This window comes from Suillus clintonianus, assembly GCF_016758775.1.
Source record: "Suillus clintonianus strain FC179 chromosome Unknown DEU56scaffold_126, whole genome shotgun sequence".
Classification (NCBI taxonomy): Eukaryota; Fungi; Basidiomycota; class Agaricomycetes; order Boletales; family Suillaceae; genus Suillus; species Suillus clintonianus.
In genome coordinates, this window is record NW_024539350.1 from 2,356 (window position 1) to 17,582 (window position 15,227).

The window sequence follows — 15,227 nt, forward strand, 5'->3', positions numbered from 1 at the left end:
AGCAGGAAGCACGTCAGACACGCGCTCGTTACCAAGGTCACTTCTAGCAAAGGACAACACAGTTGCAACCCTACCGCAAAGCAAGTCAGCACTCAAGCAAAATTTCTATGGCAGAATCAAAGACGAGGCATCAAACGTAATGCGGGAATCCCCCCGTTACACACGTCTCCAATCCATTGACCACACTGCCCCGTCCAAGAAATTTGCGAAGAGAATAGAAGATCTGCCCAGAAAACACGGATCCCTACTGTTCCAGCTTCGCACTGGCCACATCGCCCTCAACAAATACCTCCATTGTATAGGAAGTGCACCATCCGCGATGTGTCAACAATGTCGAGTACACGAAGAGACAGTCCATCACCTTCTGCTAGTATGCCCCAAGTACGCTAGACAAAGATCCGCGCTAGGACTGGAAGTGGGACCACGGCAGCTCAACGTCAAGTACTTACTCAGTGAAACGAAAGGCATACGGGCGACACTCAAATACATCGCACGCACAAAACGCTTGGAAACAGTCTTCGGAGACGTCACACCCCAAAAGGAAAAGGAGTAGAGGAAAGAGAAAAGGATGACGCGAGGAAGAAGGATAGAGAGGTAGCGGAAACACGCCGGGAAACTCATATCAACTACACTCCAACGCCTTAAGACGGCGCTACTGTCCTCGCCTCCCAGCCTGGGCCATTGCAGAGACTCGACAACACCATTCGTAACACAACCTACACGCCAAAGATTAAATACTGTATGTAATGTCCAACATAGGGCTCCGCCCCACAGGACAATAAACGAGGATTTTTTTTTTTTAAAAAAAAAAAAAAACCAATACACTCACATCCTGTCAATGTCTTCGGTCAGCATGGCTCGAGGCCAAAGGAGGATGAACAAACTTACGTCCTATGAATGGATCAGCGATGTCGTTGGTGAGCAAGGCTCGAGGGGTCAGACACTCACAGTCTGTTGAGGGATGCACAATGTGAGTGGTAAGCAAAGCTCGAGCTCCACGGAGGACTAAACCACTGACTTCCTGTGAGTGAACGAGCAATGTCACAAGTGAGCAAGGCTCGAGCTCGACGGCAGAAGAACACACTCACATACTGTCAATGTGGATTAGCAATTTCACGGATCAGCAATGTTGGAGATCGACAGAGGATTGATGTGCTCACAATCTGTGAACAGGTGGGGGATGTCTTCCGTCAGCATGGCTTGAGCTTGACAGCAGATCGACCAACTCACACTCTGTGAACGGGTGGGCGATGTCTTCAGTAAGTATGGCTCGACCTTGACGGCGGATAGACCAACTCACAATCTGTCAACAAATCACCCAACGTACTTGGTCAGCAGGGCTGAAAGTCGACAGCGCATGAAGAGACTCACACTCTGACAATGAATCGACAATTGCATCAGTGAGCAGGGCAGGAGGTCGACAGAGGAAGTTCACGCTTACAAGCTATCGACGAATCAGCAAGTCTTTCGGTGAGTATAACTCAAGGCCGGTGAAGGATGAATATACTCACATTCTGCCGAAGGATCAGCAATTCCTTCACTCAGCAAGACTCGAGTTCGAAGAAGGATCAACACTCACATCCTGTCAACGGATGTGCAACAACTGGAATCAGCATAGAAGGAGGATCAAGACACTCACAGCCTGCGAAGAGTAGCCAACGACGTGCATCAGCATGGCTCGAGCTCGAAGGAGGGTCAAGACGCTCACAGCCTGCGAAGAGTGGGCAACGACTTGGATCAGCATGGCCCGAGCTCGAAGGAGGATCAAGACACTCACATACTGCAAATAGTGGGCAACGACTTGGATCAGCATGGCTCGAGCTCGAAGGAGGATCAAGACACTCACAACCTGCGAAGAGTAGGCAACGACTTGGATCAGCATGGCTCGAGCTCGAAGGAGGATCAAGTCACTCACAGGCTGCGAAGAGTGGGCAACGACTTGGATCAGCGTGGCCCGGGCTCGAAAAGGGATCAACAGACATACTACCTGCAAACAAACACCCAACATAAATAAGAGCAACTTTCGAACATTCCCATCATCTTACAAAAATATGTGGAAACCAGACACCCAATTTAGCTACTGCATTCACATCTGGGGGAACAAGCTGTGAAAGTGTCCTGGGCAATAGTCAATAATGCTCGTGCCAGGCAAATGATGGGTAGATACTTCTCAACTGCATATTTCATGCAGAGTTCTAAGTTGGTCTGCTGAGTGGAGACGAACAATTGCTGCAGGACTTCATTGTCCAGAGTTCCAGCAGTCCGTTCGATGAGTGGCCCACAATCAGCATCATCCTGGTCCATGTCTATTGGATCAACAGTCATCATGTATCAGACTTCAATGATTCACAGCTTACCTGGGAGGCAGACGTGGCATTTTGGAGGCCGTCGGATGGTCTTGGGGTCATATAAAAACTTCAGTTGTGGCCCGTTTGCAAATGTCTCTTCGGCATACTTCGGGGCCAGTTTCTTGGTGTCCTTCCTCGATGTTCCGTTTTCTGTCAGTCGTGCGAATTCGACGTCGTAGAGGGCATCGAATTTGGTGAATAGTACGATGACCGGAACTGAGGATCCAAGTTGCGAATCAGTCAATGATTATCGGACAGGTCCAAAAGCTTACTGCTTCCGGTGTCACAGCAGGAGAAAAATTTGCGTTCGGCTTCAGTAAAACAGCGGCTTGCCTGATCCATCGGTATGCAATACCTACGCAAAGAGTGAGCCAGGGCATGTGAGCCAGTGGATGTCGCTAACTCGACCAATTACCATATGGTGTGGATTCGATCCTCTATCTTTACTAGTGTTGTGCAAAGCCCGGCCTGAAGCCCTAGGCCGAGCCAAGCCTGGCCTTGTTGAGCCTGGCCGAGCCGGGCTTTGGAGTAGGGCCTATGAGGGCTTTGGGTCCGGCTCATTGTCTGCACAAGCCTGGGCCTGGTCCTTGAGCCCCGGCTTTCAGACCTGTCAATCACTGTCAATCAGCACAACTATCACGGCATTCCCCGCACTTCTGTACAGTAGTTGTACCTTCAAACTTTAAGCTTAGATTGCCAGCAGGACTGGGGAATATTTTCACGCAAATACCGCATGATGATTGCACGTGTTGACACTCCTGTTAACGACTCTGACAGCGAACCACCTCCCACATGTCCTAAACGAGCAGGCGCACCAACTGCTAAGGTTGTCAGCGCTGATAACGCGGCTGATCTAGAGTTGTCATCGCATCGGAGGGCTCACGAAGCCGCTAAAGCATCACTTCCTACTGCGCCTGCCACAAAACCTACCAAACGCAAGGCTCCAGCTCCCAATCTGCAAGAGGAAAGTTCTGTTGCTGCGAGACCAGCAAAAAAACGTGCCCATGAACATGTTGAGGATCCGCCTGCAGATGCCGTCGATGCAGATGGGTTTCTCGAAGACGTCCAAGTTCTCGACATCGACGAACCATCAAAACCACATCGTGAGCAGCACAGTCGGGACATCGATGCTCTCTTCTCGGCCCCGTATGCCAAGGATGGTAAGAAAGTGCGTGATTGTAACATGTGCACATAAGTCAATCTCCCTCTTACTCTCACAGAATGCACATTGATTATTGTATTAGCAAAACTCATAAACGTGCTGTACCATTTGTCAACGAGATTTCGACGTTACGTCGCCATCAACAAGCCATGCACAGAGTAAATTTTTTTAATGTGTCGTGTCTCTACTACTAACTTATACTTGTAGGCTGAATATCTCAAATGGGCTGAAAAAAATAAGTTCGAATCTATGCTCCCAAAAGATACGAAACGCTGCCGAGAGGAAGCAGCCGCTGATAATCAGACTAACATAGATGGGCACTTGAAGCAGCGCGTGCTGAGAGAGAAGGTTGTCCAGTATTCAGATGTGCTATTTCGAGAGGCCGCACTCGAATGGCTGATAGAAACTGACCAGGTGATTTGGTTTGTGAATTGTTTTATACATTCTGACTCTACTTCACAGCCTATTGATGCACTCGAACACCCTGCATTCAAAAACATGATTGATATTGCAGCTTGCTCGACCAATGGCGTCAAACTTTCTGATCGCAAGCAGACACGACGCGCCATCATTGATTTGTTCAAACAGAACCTCATCAAGCTTCGAAAACGGTTACTGGTATGTGCATTCATTTTCAATGTAATTTCATATTATATTATTGTTTGCAGAGTGAAGCCGTGAAGGGTCGTGTCAATCTGACGTGCGATGCCTGGCAGGCAACAAATGTCGACGGCTACTTCGCCGTCACTGGTCACTGGGTTGAAGAACTAACACTCGGTGCTTGGACAGTCCAGAGCGCACTTTTGGGATTCACGCGCTTGAACAATTCGCACAACGGGAAACGTCTTGGCCAAGCTCTGTACAAGGTAGTGAAGCGTGTTGGCGTCGCACATAAAGTAAGTATTTTATTGTCATTGTATTAGCATCATTGATTGTTTGAATAGATCGGTTACATTACATGTGACAATGCAACTAACAACGACACGATGATGGAAGAATTTGGGAAGCATATCGAAGACCTTACGCACAAACCCTTCGACCACAAAAAACGGAGGCTGCGGTATGTACTCATATATATATATATATGCGCCGTGATGATTATTTACACTCAATACTAGGTGCCTTGCACACATAGTCAACCTGGCGACACAAGCCCTTCTGTCAACTCACAGCAAATCGAAGCACATTGATGCTACCAAGCCCGATGATGACCTCGTAGCATCACGTCATGACCAGCGTGACGAAGTGGGTCTTGTCCGCTCTATTTCGGTCAAGGAGCGCTCTTCAGCCTCCCGCAAGGAGCTTTTCCATATGATTCAGCTCCGCGCTGAGAATGGACATGTCCCTGTCTCCAACGCTCGACAACTCCTCCTTGATATGAAGGTTCGGTGGTCTTCCACCTTTGTAATGCTTCGTCGAGCTTATGAGCTTCGAGAGGTATGTTCGTAGCAAGCTCTTTGTTTTTATCCCTCACTATTCTTTTTACTAGGATGTGAATTATTTTGTCGGACGGATATCTTTACAAGAACGAGACCTTACTCAATGAAGAAAACTCGCTGAGCTGGAACTCTCAGATGATGAGTGGTCTCGTGTGCAGAAGCTGTTGTCAATTCTTGGTGTAGGTTTTATGTTATGTTAGAATTCAGTACTCATATTTTTGTGGATTAGTTTGCGGAATTGGCGCAGCACTCATTTTCAACAGATCAAGGACCCACACTACACCTTGCACTCCCCGCACTTGAAGGACTACACGCTGCTTGGTCCTCACGTTCTGGACGTGTCAAATACATCGATTTTCACGAAGGTTTGGATGCCGGCCTTGAGAAAGTTTCGGAATACTACACAAAGACTGCCCACTCAGATGCTCATATCATGGCCATGTGTACGTGCTCATTTTTATTATTTGTATGTGTACTAAACATCGGGTGGAACATAGTACTTGACCCTACTCAAAAAGCAGCCCATATTCGACGTTACTGGGGTGAAGAACTGCTTCACAGAGCTCTTGAGAATGCTGAACAGATGGTATGTCTCTTCTCGCTGCCTACCAACTGTGCTGTTCGCTAATGTGATGTGTTAGTATGAAGAGCGCTACACACAGATATACGGAAACGGCGCTGAGCAGTTACCAACATCCGCTGAGCGTATCACTACGGGCAACCACAAACTAGACGCCTTATTGGGTGAGCTTTCTGACGGCGAGGACGAGGGATCTGAAGAATCTTTTCAACCTGTTCCCTTGGCAATCTCACGGACACCTTCAGTCTCTCGTTTGAATCCTGCGGACCCATCGAAACCCTGGCAGGATGATTTTCATGCCTACCTAAACTCCAAGGATCATCTCGGAGACTTGACGGTTACCCAGTGGTGGGGTATCAACGCTCCGCGCTACCCAGTTTGGGCCTCACTCGCACGAGACTTCCTCTCGATCATGGCATCATCTGTATCGAGTGAGAGGGCTTTCTCGTCAGCGGGTATCACAATCAGTAAGCGGAGGAACCGTCTGAAGGCTGACATTGTTGAAGCTCTTCAATGCCTCAAATGTATGTTCAAACGAGGACTACTATTTCGTGAAGACCCTTTGATCATGACCGAGTTGGAGGATGAACTTGAACCTTGGGACACAGTAGTTGAGGGCTTGGATGCTGAAGACGAGGGCAGGGATTCTGGAGACGAGGATGATATTTTTGTACAAATGTTAGACATACATACTATATGAATACAAAGCCCCAGCCTGAGCCTGAGCCTGGCTGAGCTGAGCCTGAGCCGTCGAGGAGGGCTCGGCCTCCAATCTGAGTAGGCCTGAGCCCTGTTAAGCCGAGCCCAAGCCCAGGCTTTTGGGCCGAGCTGGGCCTTGCACAACACTAATCTTTACTTTCTTTGAATGGTCTGTGATGAATGTGTTTACCTTGTCATACTCTGATTCGCCGCCTGCTTCAAAACCGCGCGAATCGTGAAAGATGAATCCTGGGTTTTTTCGAAATACCATCTCGTTCTCGATGTCGTGTTCTCCACGCTGAGAATACGTCAGTTGATGTTGCCAACTGATGGTACACGTTACCTCTCTGGATGCTGTCAAAAGAGTGGCATCGATCTGATGTCGATGGAATTATCATCACTATCATCCTCGTACTAGCATCATGATGCGCACCTTTTCACCAGCGCTATTAAATATCTCGGGGTTCTCTTTGGTATTGCATACCCTCTGGAGGATGGTGGTTTTCCCTGCATTCGCTCTTCCTATGATGAGGATTCGAAAGCGATTAATCTTCTTTTTGATCTCTGAAGAATCCATGAAGACAGGTAAATGGCAGTGATAGAACTGAGCGGTGAGAATTGTTCAGCGCTGAGAGGAGAATTTAAACCGCTATAGTAGCTAGGTGTGTGAGTTCTGTGAGCGATCTTAAGCTTGTCAAATGTAGATCCAGTGTTGAGGCGTACACATTCTCCCACATCTGTCCTATATGAAAGACGGAGCGCTCGTCACACATCCAAAATAGGTACACCTCATCACATACTGATGGAGTTTAGACCTATGTCAGCCTTCTACTCACAGCCGTGACTCTGAGAGTTGTCAAACTCTTCCCATGGCACTCAGTACTTAGCGCTCAACCTTTTTCTTCTAGTAGCACTACGGGTCAAGAGGACTGGTACTCAACTTGGTGATCAAACATCATGTAATTAAACGTCTACGGCATTCCGGCACTCGAAATTCATCCACGCATTCCCCTGCATCTATCCCATCCCAGTCGATTTTGGACTGCGCACGTACGAACAACCGCCTTCGACAAGGTGCTCGAAAAAGAAGTAAAATCGTTCTTTGACCATGAGCGGCTGTTTTTCTGGCTCGAGGCGCTTGCCCTTATTAATGCGCTCAGTGGTGCAGTTACTGCCCTTTTCGCTCATTGCCAAATGGGCTGCAGGTGAGCATACATATGTTTACTGGGTGTCAGATAAAGTGCTCACATGCAACCGCAGGGCCATTCCGAATTCAAAGATATCTCGTCGATCGCCATGGACGTCCAGAGGTTCATTCAAGTCTTCGGTCCGGCTGTGGGATACAGCCACAGGGCAGTTGGTGATCCCTTGGAGGAGCACGCTGTGGAAGTTAGCTCAGTCTCCTTCTCGCCGGATGGCAACCACATCGCGACTGGCTCAGACGATCACACTGCCCGGCTGTGGAATGTAGCGACGAGGCAGCTTGTGCAACAGTGCGCTGACTCAGAGTCAGATCATTCCATTGAGACCGCCACTGCGAAGACAAGCTACACTCGCTTCATTCGCTTCTCGTCTAATTCTACCCATACGCTGTGTAACCTTGTTGGGTTAATGGTGGGAGCTTTCCATGATGACCGCGGGTCAACCTCCTTTGTCCTGGATCGTGACGGTGGGTGGGTAGTAGGACCCAAACAACAGCTCTTATTCTAGGTGCCACCCGTTTCTCGAGCCTGATTTTTTTTATTGTCCTCGGACTGTGTTTGTGTGATTTGAGCCGCATGTCGCAAGGACAACATTGGCAAAGTGCCGAGAATTGTGAGTCTCTCGAGCCTTTTCCGTTGGTCGCTCTCACTAAAATCACTACTTTCAGACCTTGATAATGATGATCGTATTCGACCAATTGATCCATCACGGAGATTTGAGTTATAATGTGATATTCAATGTCCACCGGATCATACTTCGTATTATCTTCTATACCCTGTGTCGAGCCTGAGATCAGGGTTGTCCGAACGAACAGCCTAGCAGAAGTGGAACATCCTGAGTGGGACAGAAACACAGCTCGTTGTACACACTTGACAGCACAATGTGTGGTCGTAATATGGATATCTACACGAGAGTGGTGAGAACCACAGCATCGTGAGGATAGTACGTGAAACGATGTGCGGGAGGCCTGCAAGACTATGCGAGATAAGAACAAACTGGATGAGGAAGTCAGCAAGCGCTGGGCGAGAGCGAGCGAGCGGGGGGGCTAGATCCGAGTCGAGGCAAAGCAAAGAGTAGGAGCAGATGTATCATAGAGGTTCGATTATGCTGTGAGCGGCGGCGGATGAGTGGATGACGATCAGGATATGAGGATGCTGCAGCGAATTCATAGCAAAAAATTGAAAAGGAAAGTGCGCACCAGGACAGGTTCAATGGCATTTTGCGGGAAGCTTAGATTAAGATAAATTTAAGTCGGCCTACATTTCCACTCCTAGTATCAGTTAGATGATAAACTTCGTGAGCCGGACAGACAAAAATAATGACTAACTGATAATAAGTCTACACGTCAATGATTTCAAACCTGCTTGCACGATGATGATCAAAATCTTGCTCTTTGGATTCCTGTTTTTTTATTTCGAGGAGCAAATAAATCCTATCCTTATCGATCCATGCGTTCTCCAACTCGTCATAATCGAACTTCCTTTTGCATACAACCTCAACGTAAGGCAGGGACGTTGTCAAGACCACCACGTCCATGGGATTAAGGCCAGGGATGTGTATCGTAGATGGCTGCTTCACTACTCACCCCAGACCCTGCCTGTTTGTGACAGCTAGCGGGCTGAAGTCCATCATATGTATTGAAGGCCAACCGAAAAAATTTGCCTGCAAGACCCGATTCCCACTAATGCGAATTCTGGGTGGAAATGGGTGCTGAAAAAAACGAGCATTTGAAGGGCCCCAGTGATTCCATGGTATTTCTGGTGCTTCTATCATAGTTCCGTCAAAGTCGAAGAAAATCCTCGTGGAAATGACGTAGACTTGATATTGAGCTGTACTAGTAGCACACGAAGCGTTGAGGCATAGTAGTTGATGCCTGAGGTCTGGGGTGCACGCCGTCGGCATCTGAGGGGTATGTGCAATATCATCCGTGGAAAGGATGCATTCTATCTCCAGCAATTGGAAGGGCATCACGAAACGCGCCAGCAATTGTGGCGTCTGGGACATGTCCTCGAATGAATAGAGCTCCAACATGTCGATGGCAACTAGTAACCTGTTGTTTCCGAGGAAACAAAAATCGTTCACGTTGTTATCTGCCCGATATGAGTAGCATCTGCTGAGGACGCTCTAAATTGAGAATAAATTGTCAAGTCGTCCAACTATTTCTCATCAAAACTCACATTGGATGTCGTTGAGTGCTGCCGGTCCCAGATCTGCAGCTTCCACCTCGGACAGGACGTGTATAATTCAGAAGTACTATAAACTTCCACCTTGCGGTACAAAGCGATATACTTCCCATAATCCTTCAGCTTCGCCATGCTTGTCCTAGTAATTTCGTTCTCGTTTTCGGGCAGCCCAATCAGTGTCCGTCCAGCAGCTTGGAGGGGAATACTACCATCCAGGGGAATTAGGTCGACATGGAGTGTCTCGCGAGCCAGATGTCCGGGTTCAGCATTGTCGACATAAATAACATATGCGGATGCGATCAGGTTCTGTGCTGGGTCCATGAGGACATCGAGGTTGGCTGCTGGAATATGAAGTGGACGCAACGTTCCTGGAGACCAGTTGCGTTTGATTCTTTGTTGTGAGGGCTTTGGAAGAATCGGGATAATCGCTGCCTTGTCTTCGTGTGCGTCCCACAAATAGAGATGCCCATCGGCGACAAATTTGTCCACATAGCCCGGTACCTCTGGTATAAAAACGGTTTCGGAAGAGTGGAAGTCAACCTTGAACCACGCATGAGCTCTGTCCCTCAAGAGCTGTAAGCGCTCAGAAGTAGGGGTGTGATCGTCCTTGGTGGGAACAGGGAATGATAACCGTTGGCCACTAAGTTCGACAATATATTGAAGCTTGGAGGAGGACAAGTACGTCTGTTGGAGGGCCTTGCATACCTACAAGAGGACTGTCAGGATCAAATTCCATGTAGGACAGGGACCATCGATGATGAATTGTAGCTCACGGATGTACAACGGAGAATATCTTTGCAAGAAAGGAAGCTCAGAATATGCAACCAGAGTTCTTCAGCAAGAGACAGAAAGCCTGTTTTGGGCTTCATTTCGTGGTCCATTCTCTTGACAAGACGGTGAAATGGGAAACTGATATCGACTATCAGATATGAATGGGAAGCTATGGGAAGTCATTGAATTTGAAAGTATTTGAATGACCACACCCATTATTGTCGAGCATGCCAGAGTGGCGGGCCAGGTGACACGGTATCAACAAAAAAAACCAAAACCGTGCATACCAGTGGGGGCGGCGCCCACGCGAAAGACCAGTAACAACTAGTACAACTTCAAGATGCGCAATTGGGTACATTCCGTAGTACAAACACTGACACGTGACAGACTTGCGAGTGGGTGGCCGTGACAATACAAGTCCGTTGTCGGAAATTTCCAGCAGGCATTATAATGCTCCCGTATCGTAATGCTATATTTATCACCATCATGATTCGATTACGATGCGATCATGATTTGATTACAATTCAATCATGATTCGATTACGATTTGTTTACATATTGATTACATGTCGTTGAGACTATCACGAGTCGCAGCCTGACCTGAGTTTCAATTATACACTAAGTACCATCTGCATCAAAGGTACGCAGTATTTCTAACTCATACTAGATAGACTCACAAATTCCCCGCAAGTCCTCATCTCGCCTTTCGTGCCATCAATTTCCATTTCGATGCCTCCTCAACGGACATCAGACGATGTGATGTGTAACATATGTGGGATACTAGTACGAGCTCGTGGATTTGTGCCGCATGCAAAGAAATGTAGGAAGCAAGCCCGGGAGAAAGAAGAAGATGACGAGGTCAAAGCGATCATCGAAGAAGCGGCGAAGAAATGTACGTATGCACACCATTTTTGTTTTGTCCCATATCTCACCTCACAACTGCACAGAACACAAGGCTCACAATCAATCCAAAAGACGTGCGGCGTCATCTACAGGTGAGTTAGCACTCGACTAATTTTCTTTGACATTGATAACTCAAATAATACTATTGTCAGTTGATCCAATCAAAATTTGGTCGGTGCAGCGTCACGACCACGAGGACGAAGCTGCAGAAGATAATAATGGTATGTTTGCATAGTTTAGTGGATTCCCAAAAACTGATCAATCATTTTATGTGTCAGACATGCAAGGATCAACGCCTCGAAGTCGTCAATCGTTGATATCGGACTTCAGTATGGCATCACCTGGCCTTCAGAGCCACTACGACGACGCAAATCCTGAAGAGCGGGAACCATTACCGCAGCTGGATGATATCAAGGTTGATTATCATCCTCACAGCCAGATTCCGTCCACCATTCATCATTTCGCTGATTTCTCTCGCACACGTCCCACGGAAGCTTCAGTACCTCGGAATCACGCACCATGGGAACCGTTCCGCACACGGCTCGATTTTGAGGTCGCAGAACTTGCCCTCGAAGCTGCACTCACCGCAGAGCAAACCAATCGTCTGCTTAGTCTCGTTCATCGTTCCGCACATAGGGACGAAACCTTTACACTACAAAACCATGATGAAGTCCGGGAGTTGTGGTCAACTGCTTCCCAACGCTTCACACCGGTAGGCAAATACAAGTTCAATTTAATTAGACGTGCTTAACTAAAATATGAGTAATTTATCAAGTTTCAAGTTGATGTAGTGTCGGTTCTGTATCAAAAAAAGGTGCATGAGTTTGATATGCACTACCGTCCTCTGTGGGAATGGGCTCTTGATATGTTGCGAGATCGACGTCTTGCGCCGCACTTCGTATTTGATGCGCAACGCCTATACAAATTCAATGGTACGCGTTTTGTACGCTTTATTGACGAACCTTGGACAGCCAATGCATTCTGGGATGCACAGGTAAGTCTTGATCACTTTGTATGCCCAATGACATGCAACTGCGCATTGTGTAGTCACGACTTCCGCCTGAGGCAAAGCCTCTGGCTTTTATCTTGTACGCAGACAAGGCAAAATTGTCCTCTTTCGGTACCCAGAAAGCCTATCCGATTGTTTGTCGGATTGCAAACCTGCCTGTCGAAATCCGGAATGGTGCTGGTATTGGTGGTGGCCGAATTGTAGGTTGGCTGCCTATTGTTAGTCTAAGTATTTAGTTTTATTTCATACACATGCTAATGTCAGAGCAGGTGTCAGAGGATCCGGAGCATGCAGGCAAAAGCAGCTTTGTGGACTTCAAGACTGCCGTTTGGCACGAGTCCTTTTTAAAACTTCTTGAGTCCGTCATACAGATCTCGAGGACGGGATACTGGTTCGAGTGCGGTGATGCCATCCGGCGCCTGCTTTGGCCCTTGATTTTGATTCTGAGCGCCGACTATGAAGAACAGTGAGTGCTCAAGTTCGCTGTGATATTGCTGACGCCATGTGATAGATGTATCATGGCATTGATTCGCGGACTGAAAGGTAAATTTCCGTGTCCGATCTGCTTGGTCCCTCGAGACGAGCAATCAGTCTTGTCTCACGAACTTCGATTACGGACAAGCGCTGAGTCTGAGGAGACCCTTCAGTTGGCCCGCGCGAAGAAATCCAAGAAGGAGAGGGAGAAATTACTCAAAACTTACTCGCTGCGTGACGTTGAAGTATGATTTCCAAGGTCTTTTGCGCACACCACACTGACAGACACGATCCTCAGAACGCCTTCTGGAGAATGATGCTCACCGACATTCACCGAGCACTCTCCTTTGATCGCATGCATGTGTATCATGGAGGGCTTTGGAGGCACCATCTGTGGAGGGAGCTTCAGTTCTGGATACTTGAATTAGGGCGAGAAGCTGTTGTGCAGATGGACGCGTGGTACGTATATATTATTATCCAACATGCACTGCCTCAAACTTAATGGTACTACCTCAGCTATGATGCTTTTCCGCGGTGGTCTAACCTGACGCACTTCTCAAAGGTAGTTGGAGTTGATTTCAATGATAGCTCACATCACGAGGACATATCGAAGGTAAGCCGTGACTGAAGCTGAATTCTGTGCTAATGACCCTCAGATGGCTATCTTTGCGGCGCAAAGGATCCTCCGCCGTTCACAGAGTAAGCTCGGCTATCTACTCTTGCGATGCATACACCACTATATCGATCTCGACATTTACGCTGGATTTGAGGTCCACACTGAAGATTCAATTGTTGCAGGAAGACGAGCTCTGCGGGAATTTTCAGTGTTGATGGAGGTAAGTTTTGCTTCGCAATACTTCCCGACCACTCACTTATGATGTGCGATTAGGAGTATATTCTCAAATCACAGCCTGTAACAGGCAAGGATTGGAATTTCCCCAAGAAACACGCAAGTTCGCATCTATTCGACAATATCTTGGCGAAAGGCGCGACATGAAACTACAACACAAAACCGAACGAGAAGATGCACGGCCCCGTGAGGGACATCTACCACAATCGAACAAATTTCAAGAACGTTGCTACACAGGTTCGTGTGTCAACAGGACTGTATATTAACATAAACTAATAAGAACTGCCCTTAATGACTTCAGATACTTCGCTACGACCATTGGCTGCTAACCTTAACATCAATGCGTTCTGAACTCGACGAGTTGGACGAGTACAATCGGAAAGCCGACCTCCCAACAACAGAAGACGCAGACACAGAAAATCCTGCGATTTCTGTGGCTCCAGCTCCCTACACCCACGTAAAGTTAGGCTCGGCGCAGGGTGACATCTCATTTGCAAGTCTCGAGCAGTCGCATGCAGATGACGGGGCCTTCGTCGGTTTTCGAATCAAACTCAATGCCTTCCTGAACACATTCTTCCCCAGTAACGACATTCCTTTACCAAATGGAAAGCGCATTCATTTGCAGGCTGACAACAAGGTACGCCAACAATTCACCCTGCTAACTACTCGCTAAAATTGTGCTGCGCAACATAATATTTAGATTACTGGATACAAATATCTGCAAGTCAACTACGAGTCTATGGTCGACTGGCGCCAGTGCAAAGACCTCCTTCGATGCAACCCCGAGTTCTTTGGATCCCCGCGATATGATTGTGTAATGGTTCAAACCGACAATCAACCATTTTTTGCTCGCCTTATCTTCATGTTCGGTTGCTCAATTGGTGAAACCAATCTTTCACTGGCGCTCATACATCCGTACGATGTCGGAATTGGTGTCCGCAGCAAACATGATACTGATCTGGGACTATGGCGTGTACGAGCCAAACTTCGGTCATCTCCCGAATTCATCTCCGTAAGGTCAATTATCCGAGGGGCTGCGCTTGCCAGCGATCCTGGGAGACAAGGCGATTACTTCGTCATCGACACGGTTGACGCAGACATGTTTCTTCGGGTCAAGTCTCTGCAAGTCGCGTAACTTGCCTGACACTTTGGCCGCGGCCTGAGTATTAAAGAACTTATTTTTTTATATGATTTTCGGCTTGCAATACTCACTCTATCATTAGGTATAACACGCATTAAGTAGGTCATCAAGCTGCATCATTGACATTACTGACACAAGTGTGTCATAATACAGTGTCGCCTCGTGTTTGGACATGCATCTTTCATGCAGCATTTTTCTCAAGCTCACAGCTTCCATGATCCATTTCACTAATAACGACTTGTGTACCGCGTCAAATTGTATTATGCATGTTATCATTTAATCTCACTAGTAATACCACAGATTGATTCTAAACTGTTTAGGGTTGCCCGCAAATGTAGATAAAGACCTCGCAATTCATTCGTTCATTCAGCATCTGGGCCGCTCACTCATCACACATTTCGCTCCTCACATATTGCTCATGTTGGACTCTGATTCACAGCTCGATGATTCCGACTCTAATCCATTG

At 47.5% G+C, this 15,227-nt stretch overlaps 5 protein-coding genes across 5 annotated transcripts; 1 reads left to right on the forward strand and 4 right to left on the reverse strand.

Moving 5' to 3' along the window:
- Positions 1-985: 985 nt before the first annotated feature.
- On the reverse strand, positions 986-1,897 carry DEU56DRAFT_834178 (uncharacterized protein). The gene is made up of 5 exons (XM_041354693.1): positions 1,847-1,897; positions 1,709-1,780; positions 1,231-1,275; positions 1,083-1,163; positions 986-1,017 (listed from the first exon to the last, which is right to left on the reverse strand). Exons 1-4 carry the CDS (start codon positions 1,880-1,882, stop codon positions 1,095-1,097), a joined length of 222 nt encoding a protein of 73 aa, XP_041202836.1. The 5' UTR covers positions 1,883-1,897; the 3' UTR covers positions 986-1,017; positions 1,083-1,094.
- Positions 1,898-2,036: 139 nt separating this feature from the next.
- DEU56DRAFT_918181 (uncharacterized protein) lies at positions 2,037-2,909 on the reverse strand (the record flags this gene model as incomplete). The annotated part of the gene is made up of 5 exons (XM_041358084.1): positions 2,037-2,118; positions 2,168-2,306; positions 2,358-2,564; positions 2,621-2,703; positions 2,764-2,909. The coding sequence occupies 5 exons, from the start codon at positions 2,907-2,909 to the stop codon at positions 2,037-2,039; spliced, it is 657 nt and encodes a 218-aa protein (XP_041202837.1).
- A 3,413-nt stretch (positions 2,910-6,322) lies between these two features.
- DEU56DRAFT_746649 (uncharacterized protein) lies at positions 6,323-6,805 on the reverse strand (the record flags this gene model as incomplete). Its single annotated transcript, XM_041349216.1, has 2 exons — positions 6,323-6,526; positions 6,644-6,805. The coding sequence occupies 2 exons, from the start codon at positions 6,803-6,805 to the stop codon at positions 6,323-6,325; spliced, it is 366 nt and encodes a 121-aa protein (XP_041202838.1).
- Positions 6,806-9,012: 2,207 nt separating this feature from the next.
- Positions 9,013-10,509, reverse strand: DEU56DRAFT_927422 (uncharacterized protein; the record flags this gene model as incomplete). Its single annotated transcript, XM_041358613.1, has 3 exons — positions 10,388-10,509; positions 9,609-10,319; positions 9,013-9,555 (listed from the first exon to the last, which is right to left on the reverse strand). Exons 1-3 carry the CDS (start codon positions 10,493-10,495, stop codon positions 9,013-9,015), a joined length of 1,362 nt encoding a protein of 453 aa, XP_041202839.1. The 5' UTR covers positions 10,496-10,509.
- A 1,109-nt stretch (positions 10,510-11,618) lies between these two features.
- On the forward strand, positions 11,619-14,755 carry DEU56DRAFT_873780 (uncharacterized protein; the record flags this gene model as incomplete). Its single annotated transcript, XM_041355885.1, has 11 exons — positions 11,619-11,999; positions 12,063-12,281; positions 12,335-12,514; positions 12,566-12,762; positions 12,808-13,015; positions 13,069-13,229; positions 13,287-13,383; positions 13,427-13,606; positions 13,795-13,857; positions 13,922-14,257; positions 14,321-14,755. 11 exons carry the CDS (start codon positions 11,619-11,621, stop codon positions 14,753-14,755), a joined length of 2,457 nt encoding a protein of 818 aa, XP_041202840.1.
- Positions 14,756-15,227: the final 472 nt, after the last annotated feature.

Coding starts and splice junctions, on each gene's coding strand:
- DEU56DRAFT_834178 (XM_041354693.1), bottom strand. CDS start 1,882: ATGCTGATCCAAGTCGTTGCCTACTCTTCGCAGGTT. Junction 1,781..1,846: donor TTGCCTACTCTTCGCAGGTT/GTGAGTGTCTTG, acceptor CACTATTTGCAG/TATGTGAGTGTCTTGATCCT. Junction 1,276..1,708: donor TTGCCCACTCTTCGCAGGCT/GTGAGCGTCTTG, acceptor TCCGCCGTCAAG/GTCGAGCCATACTTACTGAA.